The 19,838-nt window shown below is 32.6% G+C and overlaps 1 protein-coding gene across 5 annotated transcripts in view; it reads right to left on the bottom strand.

The window, feature by feature from the left end:
* The window catches only part of OPA1 (OPA1 mitochondrial dynamin like GTPase), a 104,957-nt gene that overhangs the window by 56,264 nt on the left and 28,855 nt on the right, over positions 1 to 19,838 (bottom strand). For 3 of the 5 annotated variants that reach the window (XM_063091727.1, XM_063091744.1, XM_063091737.1), the window contains 9 exons: positions 16,655 to 16,765; positions 11,736 to 11,789; positions 7,996 to 8,100; positions 6,201 to 6,287; positions 5,179 to 5,292; positions 1,090 to 1,170; positions 886 to 960; positions 503 to 574; positions 315 to 414 (listed from right to left, as the gene is read on the bottom strand). In XM_063091727.1, coding sequence (XP_062947797.1) covers positions 315 to 414; positions 503 to 574; positions 886 to 960; positions 1,090 to 1,170; positions 5,179 to 5,292; positions 6,201 to 6,287; positions 7,996 to 8,100; positions 11,736 to 11,789; positions 16,655 to 16,765 — 799 coding nt within the window. The remainder of the gene's footprint in view (positions 1 to 314; positions 415 to 502; positions 575 to 885; positions 961 to 1,089; positions 1,171 to 5,178; positions 5,293 to 6,200; positions 6,288 to 7,995; positions 8,101 to 11,735; positions 11,790 to 16,654; positions 16,766 to 19,838) is intronic. The other 2 variants (XM_063091752.1, XM_063091759.1) reach the window with 1 other exon arrangement.

Raw genomic sequence — 19,838 nt, 5'->3', positions numbered from 1 at the left:
TGAAAACAAATATTAGCCAATAAAAATTTACATGATGTCTATAGTGAAATTTATCAAAATATTCCCAACTTCAATTCTATTTAATAATAAAATGAACAAGTAAGAAGAAAGGGCAAAAACCCATTTATCTTACCCATGTATGTTTATATGAGGATACTTTAAAATGTGTATGGAAAATAGAATTAAAAGATAACACAAATCTTTCCATGAACTTTTTGCAGTACTCTCGTATAACATGCATTATTTAGGGCAAAGTTTGGACTGCTAAAGAAGGAAGCATATCAATATAATTAAAATCTTTTGATATGATTTACCTTGAATACATAGTATGATAGCATTAGGATTCTGCATATAAGCTTTGCTGATACTGAATATAGTCTCTTTTGTGTCAGGAGCCATGCCTGATGTCACAGTCTTTAAAAAAAAAAGATTTTAAATGTCATTATAAATGTTTACCACAATAGGAATAAAAAAAATACATGTTTTGTTTGTATACACTTACATTAATCACCCCTGGTAAGTCAACGAGCACCATCCTCTGTAGTCCAGGGCCTTTTACATTTAAGGATATGGTCTACTCAGGAAGAAAAAAATGATATTTGGGGGGAGTTTGTTAAGAAATTTTTTGGTGATACATACTCTGAAAATTCTCTATTTTATTCATTCAGATCTGATACTCAGAAAAAAAGTTGTTCTTGGTTTGATCCAAAAAGTAATTATTCTAGAAAATTACTCATAAAATGATATGTTATGTGGAAAAATTTTTTAAAAATCTATGTACTTTGGAACAGCAACATAAACATCAATATCAACATCACTGTTTATTTGAAATCATAAACATTGGATTTCTATATAACATTGTTAAAATGAATTGCAACCCCTTACCTCAGGGCTAACAGTACAGCCTTCTTTTACACTTTTCCTCATTCGGAGTTCTATTTCATGTCTTAATGCTGCAAGCTATTAATGGAAAACAACAACAAAAACCCTAAAATAATCTTAGTTCACAAATATCCCATTTAATTGTCTTTTACAAACTTGTATGGATTATGAAGTTACACCTATGAACCTTAGATGAATTCTACTTACATCTTCCTCTTTGGTAAGATCAAACTCCCGAGAACTATCTTTAAACAAGGCCACATGGTGAGGACCTTCACTCAAAGTCACCTGAAATAGAAAAGTGAGATGTAATGATACACTTCAGGAGCATTCCCTGGAGCTGTCAACATGGCAGTTCTGAGACAACAATAATTCTGTGTATGTGTTGTTCATATGTATGTCACATGTGCTGTAATTTCCCAACAAGATAGCTCTTTACTTTTTATCTTCTATGACCTACAATGTTACTGCCTTTTTCTTTCCCCAGTGTTATACAGAGTACTAAGTACAAGATCATCACTCTAAAACCTGAAAAACTAAAAAAGAAAATCTTGTACTTAACTTGAAAGATGAATTTAGGTAAAGGAAAATTCATTTATTCAACATCTATTTATTGAGAATGAACTATGCATGAGGTGTTGTAGGTGGGGAAACAAAGAGTTGACTGTCCCTGTTTTAGGCCTTACATACTAGGGGAAATATACACAGACTTACTAGAGCAATGTGGCAAAACCTAGAGTGCCACAGAAGAGAATCGTACTGCTTAGAAGGTAGCTAAGTCAGGCTTCACCCAAGCAATGACATTTGGGAAAGAAATTTGATAACAACATACATAAGAGTACTTCAAAAAGTTTGTGGAGAGATTCGTATTGTCTTTTAATTCTATTTTTCCACAAACTTTTTGAAGTACCCTCACATTAACAGTCAGTGGTTTCATGAAAACTTCTAAACTTCACATTTCTTAACTTTTCAACTGCAACTTTTTAAGCTTCTCTATATTTATACTATTTTATTTTTAAGATACATTTCCCTCCACTGAGATTAGCTGAACAGGTAAAAACAAAAAACGGCTGTTTGAAAGCAACCACGGTAGCCTGGACTAAGAGTCCAGGATCCCGAAGAATTTTGGGGGGATTTTTCTGTAGTTATTTTCCATCTGAGCACTTGCTGATTTGTGTCACAGGGCAGAGGCCCAAGAGAGAAGCTCAAAACATGTAGCAGTTATTGGGTTGAGCAGACAAAAATCAAAATTCAGGGTTATCCAACAACCACAACTTAAGGTGCCAAGATCTCAGAGAGAAATGTCTGTAAAAAATGTCTGTAAAAATGTCTCCAAAAACTAAGCCCTACATTGTGTGCACAATTTCCCTTCAAGACATTCAAATATTAAGAAACCAAACAGAAAAAAGATGCTAGACAGGTTAAAATGCTAAGTCAAGATTTCGGCAATTTCACTGTTCTGGGGAGACAAAAACCTGGAGTTCCCAGAATCCACCAAGAAGAAGCCCTGGTTAATACTAGAGGACTAATGGTAAACTGTAAAGAAACTTATCTGTTTCAAGGAAACTTGCTCAAACTTTATCTGCCTGCCAGAACAAATTAATTCCTTCCTTTAATATCATCCACGGCTACAATTAGGGTGCTAGTAACAATGGAAAATGTAGGTTTACAATGTTTTTACAATGATTATTGAGGATGATATGAGGTGTAGTCTGAAATTCATTTATTTTTTTCCTAGGTTAGAAGTATCCCAAATTCCCATCAACAGCAAAACAGATATATGTGTGGTACATTCACACAATGCCAAGAACAATGAAAAAAGGACAGACCCAAAAAAGTGTACTCGGTATGAATCACAATAGACTGCCCAATACTCCTCTTTGTTGCAGTTATAAGCAGACGTCATTTCTTAAAGATTTCAGCATCAACCTCATTATTTCATTTTCTACCACTATTCATGCCATAATTCTTGGTGATTTCAATTTTCCAATGCTCCATTTACTCTATACCTACCCCACCAGTTGAACATGAAAGAAAAAAAATAACAGAACCATACAGACTTACTTTAAATTTATGTCCACACACCTAAATGGAAATTTCAGTCTAATTCAGCAATCCTAGTATGACTCAACTTCCCTCATCAATTCACTCCTGGATTCACCCCAATCTCTTAGAAAAGATTTCACTTTCTTCTCTTGCCTCAATCCCTTCTCTCTCTTAACAGCTGGTAATTTGGCTTCTTATTTCATTGAGGAAGTACAAGCAACCAGAAGGAAAATTCCACACATTCCACTTACTTGCCTCCACTGCTAAACTCAATGATTGATTCTCAGTCTTCACCTTCCTTGATCTACGAACAGCATTTGACCTCATTGATCACTTCTTCCTCCTTGATAGTTACTTTATCTGACTTCCAGCACACTGCTGCTCTAGTTGCCTTCCTATTGCACTGGCTGCACCTTCATATACACTTTTGTTGTTTCCTCTTCCCTCAACCTCTTCATGTTGGGAGTCACCAGGATGCAATCCTTGGTCCTAAGTCTTCTCTGTCACTCTACTCACTCCCTTAGAGAGCTAATCAGGAAAGATCATAGCTTTAAATACTATCTTCAAATATGTGATTATGACTCTTAAATTTATGTCTCTAGCCCAGATCTCTCTCTGAACTTGTATATCCAACTCCTTATTTGTTATCACCCCACAGCAAGTCCAAAACTGAACTCCTGATCTTCCCCAAACATGATCTATTCATAGACTTCCCTACGCAAACTATATCCTTTAATTTGTTCAGGTCAAAAACCTCAAAGCCATCCTTGATGACTGACACATGACACTCTCTCCTCCCTATCAGATCTGTCAAGAAATCCTATTGATTCTACTTTTGAAATAGATTCATAACCCAATCATTTCTTATCACTGTCACTGCTACTTCCCTGGTCCAGGTATTCCCTGGATACTCCAATTACCTCCCACCTGGTCTCCCTGGCTCTATCTATCTTGCCTATATGAAAGTATCTCAAAAAGTTTGTGGAAAAATAGAATTAAAAGATAATGCAAATCTTTCCATGAACCTTTTGAAGTACCCTTGTATCTGTTTTCAGCACAGCAGCCAGAGCCTTTTAAGAGGCAATGTTGTTACTCTGCTCAAAATCCTGCATTGGCTCCCCATTTTACTCAAAACAAAGTCTGTACAGAGTCCTACAAGGCCCTAATGATGTGCTTCTTCTTGCCCTCCATTATCCCTCTGACTTTGTGACTTACTACTCTTCACTCTGGTCTAGCCACACTGGTTCCTTTGCTGTTCCTAGAACATGACAGCCACCAAACACCCTCAGGGACTTGACACTAGAACACTCTTGTACTAGATATCCACAAGACCACTTCCCTCACTTTTCTGCAAATTTTGGTTCAAATACCACCTTATCAATGCAATCTACCAGCACCTTGGCACCCCCATCCCCCTTGCCTGGCTCCACTTTTTCTTTTTTGCACAGCACTTATCACCTTCTAACATACTGTATACTTTAATTATTTATTATGTTTATTATTTATTGTCTTTCTTCCTCTACTAGAACATATCCTCCATTATGGAAAGAATCAGTTTTTTGTTTACTGACACACTGCCTAGAACAGTGCTGGCATTATTAAGTGGTCAGTAAGTACACGTTTAATAAAAAAACTCTGTAGCCATATACTTTCTTCCAGTGACCATGGAAGAATTGTTAATGCTTCTAAATATGGACAACCTGTACACTGAATCCCAGCCTCCTTCACCTCAACGACTCTGCTCTTGCAATTGTTCCATCTCTTGCATTTTTTTCCTGTAGTAGATCATTACAATCAGCAAATATATGTCTTTAAGAATTTTCCCTTGACCCAACATATTTCAACTACTACTGCCCCATTTCTCTGTTCTTTTTTACAATAAAACTAGAAAATCATTTATATTCACTGACTCCACTTCCAATATTCTCATTCTCTTTCACAGCCTCTTATTTATTTTACTCAGAATAAAATCTAAGACCTTGTAACAGCTCAGTATAGTCTGGCCTCCCACTGCACCTCTGATATCCTTTCCCACTGCTCTCCCTCATTCAGTCAGCTCCTACCACACTGGCCTCCTGGGCTGTGCCTCCTACAGATTTGTATACTAGGGATGATTCCCAATACCATAGATTAATTATTTCATTAACTAAAAGTCTTCATTTCAACGCTATGAACAGGCCTCATCGAAGTGGTTACTTTCCTAAGGATCTTCATTCAAATAGCCTTCATTCACTAGCCTACCTTTCTTACCTTAACAGGAGAACGTGTCATCATCTCCCCAGATCCTCTTGGGAATATTCGTGCTTGAGCAATCATTTCCAACACACTAGTCTTCCCAGCACTCTGATCTCCAACCACTACAACCTTACCATAAAAACAAATAATACTTATTTATGTTTTTCTGATACCAAATTAAATTTAAATAGATTTGGAATGCTGCTCTGAATTTAGTCTTTTAAAATATCTACAGTTGGGCCAGCCCATGGCTCACTCAGGCGAGTGTGGTGCTGATAACACCAAGGCCACAGGTTCGGATCCCCATATAGGGATGGCTGGTTAGCTCACTTGGGAGAGCATGAGGCTGACAATATAAAGTCAAGGGTTAAGATCCCCTTACCGGTCATCTTTTAATTAATTAATTAAATAAATAGATAGATAAACAAACAAACAAACAAACAAATAAAATATCTACAGTTAATAAAACATTTAAAAAAAAAATCCATGAACAAAATGATGGTTGATACGTGTATGCACACTGAAAATATAAACAGTAAAACATTAATTGTATTCATTATTTATAGCCAAATATTTATTTAAAAAACGCAGCTAATTTAAACCACTGTTTCTAAAACCAGATTACTAACTTTCCACAAATCTTTTCCATAGCTTGTTTACTCTTTACAAACACATTTTCCATTCTATTAGGTTAAATTTCATTTATATGCCTAATTTAATCCTCCATTCAGGTATTTTAACATTACAAATATTATAAACATATAATGTCAAATGTCTGATTGCTTTCCTTCATAACATATAAATATAAGGTACTTATATTTACTTATACATATAATGGACCAAAATAGAGTAAAACAATATTCAGTGCTTAAGACATCACCCAGACCACATAACTAAGATTACATAGGCAAAAAATATATATGTCTGTGTATATATGTGTATATGTGTATGTGTAAATACATACACATAATTTTTGAGAAGCTAAAGTGCTTTTTCTGCTAATGGGCAAGTTCATTGTCTATTAATTTTTTACTTACCCGTGGTAGATGATCTTGTGTATTATAACTGGCATCATAATCAGAGAGAACATCAAGAACTTCAGAATACATGTCAATCAAAGATTTCTGTGAAATTTTAAAAAATAATATAAAACAGTGAAAACTTTAAAGGAAAAGAAAGGAATACCACAAAAGTGTCAATAGAAGAAAAAGCTAATAAATTCAAATTGTTTTTCCATAATCATGGCATTGTTTTTCCCCAATTACATAAACGCATCTTCACAGTAAAACCTAAAACAATACAGAATAAAATTCCACTTCTTATTCAGTTTATTTTATTTAGAGATATACTGATTTAATAGTTCATTAATTCAGGATTTTCTAACATTCTAAATGGTAACAGAGAGAAACTGTTTAATATTGATGCACTAATATTAAATGCCCAACAGAGGAAGACTATTAACACCAAAAAGGTCAAATAAGGAGTCAGGTGACCAACTAACAAGGACATTACTCTCTGCCAAGTTTGCAACATGTGTGTATGTGTGTGTGTGACAGAGAGAGAAGAGAAAGGACAGAGAGCACACTCAAGCGAGCACCCAAAGAAAGGATAACACTAGAGAAATGATCACCAAGAAGATTGTTAAACTGGTAAGAGTGGTTAAATATACTCTGACAACTGGGCAGGCTAAAATACGAGAGCACCTGGGCAAATATCCTTTGTTCTTTCTCCCTGTAAAACCGGGATTGAACATGGTGCCTTGTTCATAACAAGCTTCAAGTAAATATTTGATGAATGAATGAACAAATAAACAAATAAGTAGGCCTGGAAAAAGAGGGTACCATTGAGAATTTAATAACTAAGAATAAGTTTTAGTGCCAAGTTAAGAACAATACAAGGAGATTTCTTTTATCACTTAACACCTAGAAATAATTAAATGGCAAGCAACTGCCATCCCATTCACCCAAAAATAAACAAAAGATTTTTTATTACCATTGCATTTTATGAGAGAAAATACCATTTCAACATATGTATACACTTGGACATGGCTTTTCTCAACTGCCAAGTGCCACTTGTAAATAAAGTCATACTGTTTATCTGTTTTGTACAGTCATGATTTAGAGTCAGGGCTACTAATGGATGTTGGTTAAACAAGAATTATATATCTTTGGATACTGGCTACAGAATGTATGTGCCATGATTTAAATACAGTTTTGCTACACATAACTTCTGTTTACTTGTATGAAATCTAAGTTAAAAGAATTACTTCAACTTAATTTGGCACACATTACTTGGTTTGGTGAGAAATAATACGATTTCACTTATTAATAACGGTGGTTATCAATGTGCTGATGATAACAATGCCAGTATAAGGTTTTTCAAAAATTCTTGAAAACGCCTAAGAAACCTCACCTTATGAGAAAAATATTAATTTTTTTTATAATTGAAAAAAGGGGCCTAATCATTCACCGAAAATACAAGTAAGGCAATGATGATAAATCATATTTTAAACATCTACCAACTAACAATTCTGATTTTATAGATGCAGAAATTAAGCATAGAGACAAACTAGGTATTTCAGAAAAATAAACTGACTCACAAGAAATAACTCTTAAAATATAAAGATTTTATGGGTACAGTATAAAACAAATCTTTGAAGATTACAATTTGCTAAATGTGTTAATATAGGAAAAGACCATCCATCCCCCAAGGGCATTTATGTTAGAAAGAAACAGATGACAGAACATGACAGTTCCTTAAAAACTGGTATCAATGAACACACAATGTTAAATGGCAAAATTCTGAGAACAAATTAAGGCAAATTTAAAATACCTTAAGCTTTCTATGATGGATGCCTTTGTCATCTTTCTGCAACACTAACTTTCTCAATTCTTTATTCTCCTTTTCTAATCGTTCCAAGATTCTCTGATACTTTAACTGCAACAAAATAATACACATAATTACATACAAAAAAGATGAGTTAACAGATAATATTAATTGTCTAAATTAAAATCTTCCAGGGGGCTGGCTGGTTAGCTCAGTTGGTTAGAGTGTGGTGTTGATAACACCAAAGTTCAGGGTTTGATCCCTGTACCAGCCAGCTGCCAAAAATAAGTAAAAAAAAAAAATTAATTAATAATTAAAATCTTCCAAAATCCTGAAGTCTTATCTCCTACTGAAAATGAATTATTTCATTAAAAAAGCTTCTATGAAAATGATGAAAGAATAAACTATGAATATTACCTCATAAAAACAGTAAAGTTCATCATTTTCTATAATAATTTACTATTTTAATTAGAAAATGCTTTGCTACTTACATTGAAAAATTAAATTATTTAAAAATACTAAAAACGTAAGAATTTAAAGAAGCAAGTTCTTAAATACACTTTAAGAAGCAATATTTCCTATTACAGGGTAAGCATCCCTAATTTGAAAATCTGAAATCCAAAATGCTTCAAAATCCAAAACTTTTTGATCACCAACATGACTCTCAAAGGAAATGCTCATTGGAGCATTTCAGATTTTGGATTTTTGGATTAGGGATGCTCAACCAGTACATATTCTGCAACAACTCCAAAATCTGAAAAAAACAATATTTCGGATAAGGGATACTCAACCTGCATATCAAAATTTTAAGTCTTCATTACAGGGTCACTTGACAAAAATTCAAATTCTTCCTATTCCTCACATTGTTTTATGCTTTAATAGAGATAATATAAAATAGTAATAGTTAGTAGTATCTGAGCAAGCATTATGTGAAAAGCCTTTTATTATGTGTTTCACATGCATTGACTCCCTTAGCCTTCACAGGAACCACATAAGGCTGAAGATAAACTAAGATTAGGAACTTGAGGTTGGTAAGATTTGGTAGCCCGCCTAAGGTCACCCAGCTTGTAAGTGGTGGAGGAACAGGGTTTTTAATATAGGTTTGTCTGACTCAGAGGCTCAAATTCTTTCAAGTTTTGTTAAGCTTCCATGTCCTGAGATAAACAGATTTTAAGGAAGACTAATATGTTTAAACAGGTTATTTTGTTTAGCTGCTTGGTTACACATTTTTCTTCTCAATAAGTTTGATCCTTTCTAATTGTCTTTCCCAGCTGTTATTTCTTCTCTAAACATTAACAATCACCTTCCTATAATCAGCAGAATGTTTATGTCTAACTTAAAATATCATACCTTTTACAACGGAAAATATTTCTTAGAAAAATTTTTAGTTTGTTGTTATCTTTCAATAACAAAGTAAATAACAGGAAATCATGATTCTTTCCTCAGAGTGTGCAACTTAAACCAAATTAAAGAAAAACATATGTAGTTGAACTATATAGTATGAGACAAGTAGAACTACAGGCTATATTCTGCTATAAACATATTTTTACTTAACTTTTTCATTTATATCTCATAATACTCTGTGTGTGTGTGTGTGTGTGTGTGTGTGTGTGTGTGTGTGTGTGTGTGTATAAAATGAAACTGTGGTAGTATCTAAGAATTAGATCTTTGCTGTTTAATCTGACAGCCACTAGCCACATGCAGCTATTGAGCACTTGAAATGTAGCTAGTCTGAATCAAGATGTGGTGTAAGCATAAAATACCTCATTAATATTTTTTATATTGGACTGGCCAGTTAGCTCAGTTGGTGAGAGTGTGTTGTTATAACACCAAAGTCAAGCAAGGGTTTGGATCCTTGTACTGGCCAGCTGCCAAAACAAACAAATGAACAAAACTAGTATTTTTTATACTGATTACTATTTGGGATAGACTGGGTTAAATAAAATACACTATTAAAATTAATTCCACCTGTTTCTTTTTACCGTTTTTAATGTGAAAATTTTAAATTATACATGTGGCTGGCATATTTCTACTGGACATCACTGATGTAGATAATCCCTTGGTTTATTATATCATGAATTCTCATACACTGTTATGTCAATGCTCAGTGGCTGACAACTACAATTGCACAAGTGGGAGGACTGATAACAATGGATATATAAGGGTGGTAGGATTTCCACTGGCTCATTTCTTTGTCAATATGGAATCAATTTTGGGGTCCACATTTTCTGGGGATGAAAATATTCTTTGGTACAGGTGCTAGTATGTAGCCATTCTGCAGAGATGTGCTTTTGGGCTGTTCCCCAAAGCTCAAGAACAATAATTCTCCAACTTTAGGATGTATCAGAATTAGATTGAGGAGTTCTAAAAGATTGTTGGGTTCTACTTCTAGTGTTTCTGATTCAGTAGGAGCTATGGTTCAAATGTTTGTCCCCTACAAAACTCATGTTGAAACTTAATCCATCCTGTGGCAGTATTGAGAGATGGGTCTTTAAGGGGTGACTGGTAATCCATTCATGGATTAATGGGTTAATGGATTAATAGGTTAATGGGTTATCATGGGAGTAGACTGGTGGCTTTATAAGAAGAGGAACAGAGACCTGAGCTAGCAGGCTCAGCCCCCTTTGTCATGTGATACCCTGTGCTACCTCAAGACTCTGCAGAGAGTCCCCACCAGCAAGAAGGCCCTAACCAGATTTGCCCACTTGACCTTGGACTTCCCAGCCACCAAAGTATAAAAAATAAATTTCCTTTCTTTATAAATTACCCAGATTCAAGTATTCTGTTATAAGCAACAGAAAACGGACTAAGACAGCAGGTATAGGATGGGGCCAAGAATTTGCATTTCTAACAAGCTCCCAAAGAATACTGATGCTGCTGCTCCAGGGACCACACTTTGAGACCAATGATTGATTCTTAACCCCTTGTTGCAAAATGGAATCACCTAGCTGAGAAGCCTCAAAAAAATGTACATGTGGTACGAACCAGGGCACTAGTGATTCTAATATATAGTCAGGTATGATATTCAATGAATAGATATCAAGGAAACCTGTGACTCAAAATAAACTAGTTTAATTTCATTCCGATTGCCCCTTATTTTATTTTTTCCCTAAAAAGAGAGACCCAAGATAATAAGTCCTAAAGAGTTTAAAAATAACTTCTTAATTATTGTATATCACTGTTATCTATGGAGAATAATTGATGGTAGGACAATTTTGCACTATTACTCATTACACCACACAGACAGGTCTTTAATAGTGATTTTATTATCAACTATATAAGAAAATAGCTATTCAAAGTAGTAGCTTTTCACAAATATCGAGAAAAATATTATGTGATTGGTTTCAGGCTTCAGAGAAGTGAAGTAAAAGGTTCACAAGGGCTCATTATAACAATGTGGTAGACTCAGCTCTAATTTCTTTAAATGTTAGCTAAATTAATTAGCCTATCAATGTAAAAATGCAAGCATAAGTTTATAAAGACAAACGACTTTTGCCCTTTTTTCATAGTTTTTTTAAAAATTAGAAGTACAAGATTCACTCAAAATAGGCTTTTACACATGAGCGAACTCTATACTTATCTAATTCCTTCCTTATTTCTCAATTAGCCTTTACATCTATCGATAATAAAGTTCTATCCTTAAACCATTCCAAATTTTGCTTTGTTGAAAAATAAATGTACACATCACCAAATTCACATTAAAACATAAGAAAAAGTCCCTGATTTTTCTTACTCATCAGAATTACCTGAGTGTGCAGAAGTTCTTCTTGAAGTTGGTCAATTTTCTCTTTGTCTGACACCTAAATATTTTTTAAAAATTAATTTAGTTGAGTAGAATTAGGTTTATATAGAATGTACAGTAACTAAAATTTTTAAAAGTTATTAAGAGTTAAAACTAGTGGCTTTATATGCATATTTAATCAAAGCAACTTTAAATCAAGTGATCATTTAAGAAAGTAAAAATACTTGTCTGTATTCATCAATAAAAATAGCTCATCAAAATTTTATATTAAGAAGTATAAACTTTAAAAAGCAATCATTTTCCTGTTGCCATTCTAGTCATTCCTTAGGAAAGGCTTGTTAGAAAAATAAGAGATCAACATATATGGTTACCATATTCTTCAGAGACTGTTTGGTAGTAAAGTATAGGGACTTAGACACTTGGAGAAATAAAGCACTGATATCCCTCCAGAAACATGTTTTGGAAAATCAGATACATGTTACCATTAGCAGGTATTGAAAAAGCTTATTTGTCATCGTGTATCTTTAAAGAAAATATTATCCATTTTTGTACCGTAAGTAGGGAAGTGTATAATAAATGCAAAAAACAATATGCATGTTTGGAGCTTTAAGCAGAGCCAGATGCTTGTTTTTAAAATCAGTTGCAATACAAGTTCTGCTAACCATAATATACAGAATATAGAGAATGCATCTGTAGCAGTGAAGCCAAGTAAAGAAACTAAAAGTGATGCAAACATAAAACAAATAGAATAAAATCAACAGGTATTGTGTAAATTACTTTGAACTGCTATCAACGCTAAGAGTTCTAAGATAAAATATTAAAAAACAAAGAAAATTATTGTATAACATAGTTTTAAAGTAGTCACAATACAATTCTAAATACAAAATACAAAAAAATATAAATACAATAATCAATAAAATTATGTCAAATCCAAATAACTGCTTTGACTTCTTGGTGAGGTGTAAAAGTTGTTACTCTCAGCCTTTAAAAATAATTGTCTAATTTCTGAAAATCAAAATTTATAAATATGAATTTATTTCATCAGGAAAAAAATCAAGTTAAATTCATATTCTTTTTCATTTAAATCCTGTTCACCTTCATTCACTGGCTATTTAAGTGATCAAGACATCATGGCAGCAAATATAAATGAAAAAATTTTTTAATGATTTGCTTATTGAGACAGACAGTAATAAGTCGTGTCCATGCTATAAAAAGTTACTTTCAGATTTCAATTCCTATTTCTAAATATTTTTTCAAAATTTTCCCCCAATTTTTATTTAAATAATACAGATGACAATGCTTGCTGAAAAACATAGGAGCATTGTTTTTCTTAAAAGCCTATGCCTAAAAAAATCTTCAAAAATGATTTGGTAATTAGAAAAAAAGATAATACAAACTTTAATTGTTTTCCCATTCCTGTATAGCAAGCAGAGATTTGCCGATAAAAGCTTTTTAAATTTTGACTATGTGTGTTTGTATAGAATGGACAAGAATTACTAACTGCCTCCTACACTGTGAGGAGACAAGCAACTTGAAGAGGAGCCCACAACCCAAAGAACAAAATCTTAAAGGCCAATGAAAAGATAAATAATTCCATATTATGATCATATGGCATGCAATCATACTGTAATAGTGTGGTCATAAAAAATGTGTTATGCAGATTAAATTGCCAATTCATTTTCAAAGGTACTTTGATTTACTTTGTTCCATTAAATATTTATCCAACTGCAGCTAAATTAATGAAATACATAAACAATATTACTATAAACTGTTTTAGTTTTGAATGTAAATATTTACTGATTTCATGCATTATATCCTAAATTTCTATAAAATCCAATATTAGTAGACTTCTGGGACAACTAAGATGTACAATCACACGAAAAAGTTAGAATGTTTACTATAAGCCAAGGGCTATAAAAGGTTAATTTAGTTAGTAATTTTATAAAGTAAAAAGGTTTATAAAAAGTTAAAATGGTCCAAGGTTATTAAAATATTACAAATACAATCTTTATGCTAATTATTTAGTAACCATAGCTGTTAAGATTTTTATAAATTTGGATTTTTAGGAATATTTAAATTATCATTTGCCTTTCTGGCACAATTGTTAAGAATACCTCAAGCATAGTTTACCAACATACTTCCTATCTGTTTAGTTTAATGAAATGTCAAAATTAATCTTAATGTTATATTAAAAGACAGGTGGTGTTGGAGTCAAAAATCAGACCTAATATTTTCTAGAAAACAAGATGGAAACCTTTAGGTTTATAAAACAAGTAATAAAGACTGATGAGAAGATACTTTTATATATTTTCTTAAGAGAACAGCACAAGCTATTTTTAATCTGTCACTTATTGTACATCTTAACTAGCAATTTGGGTATATTTTATTTTGATGTGCTTTACTAGTAAAATTCATCATAAAAACAACAATAAGTTCAAGTTCTGTTGTTTAATATATTCAGTTTGCATTATGAAATTAATTTAAAACTCACCCTGACAGAAATGGGTATCAATGGTCTTGAAACCAGAACTTTTCTACAATTCCAGGGCTGTGAAACTGATGGAGAAAGAGCGGAATCCTCTGCAGAAAGAAGCTAAAGCTGAAAGAGGAAAAACCTTTACTAACTCCTTACAAAACCAAGCCTGATTATAAAATTTTAAGTATTTCTTCCTATTAAGCCATTGTGGCCATTCTGAAATACTGAAATACATATATAAAATGGTCGTAAAAATTTCTACGTATGTGCACAAATCCATAGGAGGCAAATTTACCAACGGAAGTTTTATTCTACTGTCTAATTAAGCACTCTTGCTTAGAAGAATCAGGAAAAGCCTGGTAGTTACTAGGATACTAAAAAATGCAGACCTACTTATATTTTTAAGAAGGCAAGGGAGAAAGAATGGTTAAAAAGCAACAAGAAGTACCTGTGTTTTGTGCCTCAAGTAAACCTCAAATGCCTGGAATGATAAAAACCTCATGAATTAGGATTTTGATCATTATGACAGTGAAGAGCTGAAAAATCATCTCTGTACTAACTATAGGGGGAAAGGAGGGGATGATACAGTAAGGAAATGGTCTTTCAGGATAGTAAAGGGAATGATTTCATTACAGAAGAATGTAAATTATTTTTAAAGTCCGTTTACTTTTACACAAGGTAATCACAAAGTGGGCAGGACCAGGCCTATTTGGTACTACAGTAAATGTACCTTAATATACAAACAGATGAAGTTACGGTCATGTCAGTCTATTTTACAAATAGGGAAAGGGAGGCATAAAGGTGTTAAATCAATAATCAAATAAATTTCAGAAATAGTAGCAATGTCTCTGAGCCAATTAAAGATTACTAAAGTAGGCCTAAAATGAACATTAATCTTTGGCAATGCAGAAAATGAATCGGTACTCATTACTAATATCTTCTCAATTGTCAGATTCAAAAGCACATCGATAATCTTAAATTGCATCTTAGAATCTTACAATGGCAGGTCTATGAGACTCATTTCAAATTATTATAGCATTATTGGAAAAACACTTAAGAAAAACTTGTAATTAGAACTATATTTATATTTCTAAGTAACATACCAGAACATACTAGCTACTCCCCCTTCTCTCTATAACAAAACTAAGGAATGGACAGCTCAGCCTGAGCATCCAATTTGTTAGAATATTTAAATGGTACACTCACAGCATACAGAACAAAAAATGTTAAAGTACCATTTAAAATAAGTCCCTCCCTGGATTAACACATCTACTTCAATTTAACCATGTAGGAAGACAGCTTATTATTTTCTTTTTCTACTTCTGTTATTTATTCACTGAAAACTAAACCATATACAGGACTTGATTCCACAGCCATGGAATTGAGAAAAGCCAGGAAGTAACACTGAAAAAATAAATGGAATTATGATAAATGCTCTCAAATATTAACCACCACCAAATGAGATAAGGTTAGCCAGCAGAATTATTGCACTGACATTATCTATAATATTAGTTGATTTAAATACCATAACCTACAGGAAGTTAATTATATGACAATCTTTTCTCCTAAATAAAGTTTGTATATCACTTTAAAGATTTTTTGATCTAATAGATGTAACATAACTAGCTGGTTTCAAGATCTCAGAGTATAATTTTAAAATCATTACATTTATTTTACTTTGATCTAAAATTCTCTTCAGAACATGAACCTTGGGATCTACCCTGTGGGATTACCTAACAGCCAAAACCATATTTTTAAAGATCTCTTCACTGCACTAACAACCAAATATTTGTATAAATTTATGCTTTTTATTGGAATCTGTTCTTTAGTGATAAGGATTATATCAAATTTCTAGTGTTCAATCCCTCAGTGGTCCAAGGTGAAAATTTTTTGCACTCACCTTATTGATTAATGTGGAAAATTTATGCAACATTTATCAAAGTGTATAAGAACTGCAAGCCTTTGCCCAAAAGTTAAGCCAAAATAGTTTTCTTCTATAAAAATATAAATATTGCCAGTTGATAAGTTTTAGCTAAAACAAATAAACTTCACTCTTTAAATTATTTACATTGGTCATCTACAGCTATCCTTTTCACTTTAGAAATAAAAACTTGGAGAACAAGTAAGAAGACAAGTTGGCTACAAATTTAGGGTGACCACAAAAACAGTGATTCATAATTTTATTCTAAATACAAATCCACAGACCCTCACCAATAATCTAATTTGCAGAAACTAATTTCCTATGCTTGAGCTTGATATTTTGGGCTTTATCTATACTACCCATTCCCAGAAAGTTACATATCTATATAATGTATCTTTTATATTTTTAGTTGGTCAAAAATAATTTCTCATAATTGGAGTCCACGAATGGATTAAGGTGACATGATCTCGGCAGAAATGGCTGATTAGTGTGAACATATCAGTAGCCCCCTTACACCATCCATCACCTTGCGCTTCTGTTGGGCATAGCTCGTGCTATATTGGCCAGCGGCTCTGCGTGCTTCCTCTTCATGCTCTTGAATTTGCTGTTGTAAGAGAATGAGCTCACCAAGCAGACCCTGCCATGAGTTTACAATGAGGAGAAGAGGAAAATTGGGGAGGAGAACAATGTTAAACCAAAGGGCACAAAAAAGGAACAGATGTAAGAAAGGGAGGGATGGATAGCTTAAAACCAAAATGGAAACCCATGTACCTTTAAAGCCATCATACAATCGGGCTCTGTACTGCATTTCCATTTTTCCCCTCAGTAAAATTAGATTCTCAGAAAAATAAAACAGTATAGTTTAAAAAGTGAAAAGGAAGATGCAATAATAAGTGCTGAATAAAACGAGCCAGATATACAATATTAACACAGTAAAACCTAGACTAACTGGAATGCTCAAGGAAGGTGGTACTGTAAATCATTAAAATTCCTGGTAACAGGAAAATCAAGAAAACAAATATTTCAACCCTTATTTTTGAATTGCCACTGTATTTTAGCGTATGTTCCTGACTTGAAACATATGGGGGAAAAACACCAGAACTGATTTTTTAACAGTGTTGATCTTACAGGCATAAATCTTCTAAGTCTCAACCATAATTCTCATAAGACTAATTGGAGGATCATAACAGCTTGTTTACCTATTAAATTATTCTTAACTAAATATTTTTCCTTGGTATCTAATATCTTCGGTTAAAGATTACAGTCCCTCAAAACCCTATTAATTTGAGTTTTCTAGCATCAAGTTAATTAAGGCTTTACATTAATTTATACATTCTATATGCCTTTGCACATAAGCTTATTTCACTAAAATTTAGGGTTATTTTTATTAACTAAAAATAAAGTTTTAGGTTCTATTTTTACTTTATATAACATCAAATAACTAGTTTGACTGAATTTTCACTTTTTATAAGCTGTTTTGACATTAAATAGAATAGCCTCTGAGAATATAGCCAAGCATATGTCAGTTACTACCCAAAAGCACTATAAAAGAACATAATGAAGATTCACAGACAATGCAGATATTATGAAAATTAAAAATGAAACAAAAACCAGTTTAGAGCTATGCATAAAATAATCCCCTTTTCTATCTCTAAAATTCATTTCATTTAATAATCATAAAATGTTAAACTGGTACAATTTTTATTACAACATATTCATATGTGGTATGATATTTAAAATACATGTCATTTTCTGTACAGTATTTGTAATTGCTGGCCTATAGATAATCGATCTCATGAAATGTGAAGGAAAAGACAACTAAGAATTGACAGTGTCACAAGCCTTTTATTTTCTCAATTAGAAATACTAAAATGTAAAGTTCCAGTGAATGAGGTAACTATTTAATTTGTATAAGAATAATGTTCTGGGAGAATAATGTGCTGAGCTTTAAAAGTCATAAAAATTTTTAAAAATTAGAAAAATTAATATGTATTAAATAATCTAAATTAGGAGTTTTAAATAGCTTGAGTTTTCTTAAATGAATACCAAAAACATTTTATTTTGCATAATTAAAAAGTCTCTAAAATAATACACTTATTATTTATTATTTCATACACATACTGGTTTACATAACATCCAAAATTTAATTAGTAGACTCATCCAGAGGCTTAATTACTTAATCCACCTTATATAGCCCAAAGACTTAAATAAACATACAAGTTTTCCAGAAAAGAATTAAATACAAACAGAAAAGTTAGTATTATAGTAAAACATTTTAAATTAAAGAAAAATTAACATACAATTTGGGAAATTTTAATTTTGTTTAATTCTTCTTTTTAATATACTAGGCTATGATCATTGCCAATATCAGACAATGAATGAAACTGGTTAATTTACTATTAATCAAAGGATGAACCTAATTGATTTTTTCCACAGGACAAGTGAAATTTCAACATTTGTTTCCAGACTCAGTAGTAGAAAATATATTTATAAAACCTGAAGTTATCTTTAAACACATGTTTTAAGTAAATCAGTTTTATGGTCACTGACAAATCTATCAAAAAAAGACAATGCCAACTAACTCACTATTCACTTCATTCCCATAATTTTTTGTGATTTTAAAAATATCACTGCTTTTCATCAAGTAGAAAGAAAAGTAATCTGACTTATTTTTATTCCTTTGGCCACTTATCATAATCACTTCTTCCAATCATCTAAGTGTTTAGATTTCTCAAAACCATTCCCTTTAAAGAAGGCTTCCTATATTGGTTTATACAGCAGTATACTTGCTGTATTTATATACTGCCAGTATTCTAATTTAAAAAATGCCAAAGCAGTGAGAAAATATTACATATTTCTTAACTCTGACGGTCTATCAGGTACACGATTCCTATGTATAGCTTGAACATCCCTCCCTAATTCATTACTTATATCTATATACAACTGTCTGGTAACAGAAAACACCCTCTTTCTAGTGACACCTCACTTTCCTTCCAAATTTGTTATTGAAACACTGCTATATGAAGACAGTTGAAATTAACGAGGTTGCCTTTCTCCAATTTTAGGCATGAAATCTCACCCTAAATATCAAGTGATGAGCTATACAGCTTCTAAGCTAAGGCCATGAGCAACAGGAAGGGGAAGAAATATGTACCTACAGTGCAAGATACACTCCTCAGATGTATGACATTTTTCTCAACAAATATTTTCCCTAACTTGGACATTTATCCCTCAAGAAATTACATGAATAATTATTTTTAAAATAGTATATATTATATATAAAATACAGTAATTGTTATGTTAACAACTGCAGTTGATATACTCTCTAAACATCTTCTGGTATTGTGAATTTGACACTGCAGTTTTCAGTCTTATATTTCATACACAATGTTCTCAATTTTTAAAAAAAATTATAACATCAGATCAAGAAAATCAGTAACAAGTCCAGAAACCGAAATATCAACTGAAAATGCCATGAGCCTAAAAGTTAATGAGTTTGGTAGAAAAGATTTTAAATAATCTTAAATGTCTCCCCACAAATTCATATGTTGAAACCTAATCCCCAGTGTAATACTATTGGAAGTGGGGCCTTTGAGAGGTGATTAGGTCATGAGGGCTCTGGGATCAGTACCCTTATAAAAGAGGCTCCAGAAAGCTGCCTAGCCTCTTGCGTCCTGTGTGGACAAGGGCCATCAGAAGACAACAAATCT

Source organism: Cynocephalus volans, chromosome 1 (assembly GCF_027409185.1).
Source record: "Cynocephalus volans isolate mCynVol1 chromosome 1, mCynVol1.pri, whole genome shotgun sequence".
Lineage (NCBI taxonomy): Eukaryota > Metazoa > Chordata > Mammalia > Dermoptera > Cynocephalidae > Cynocephalus > Cynocephalus volans.
This window is presented reverse-complemented; position numbering and strand designations above follow the sequence as displayed.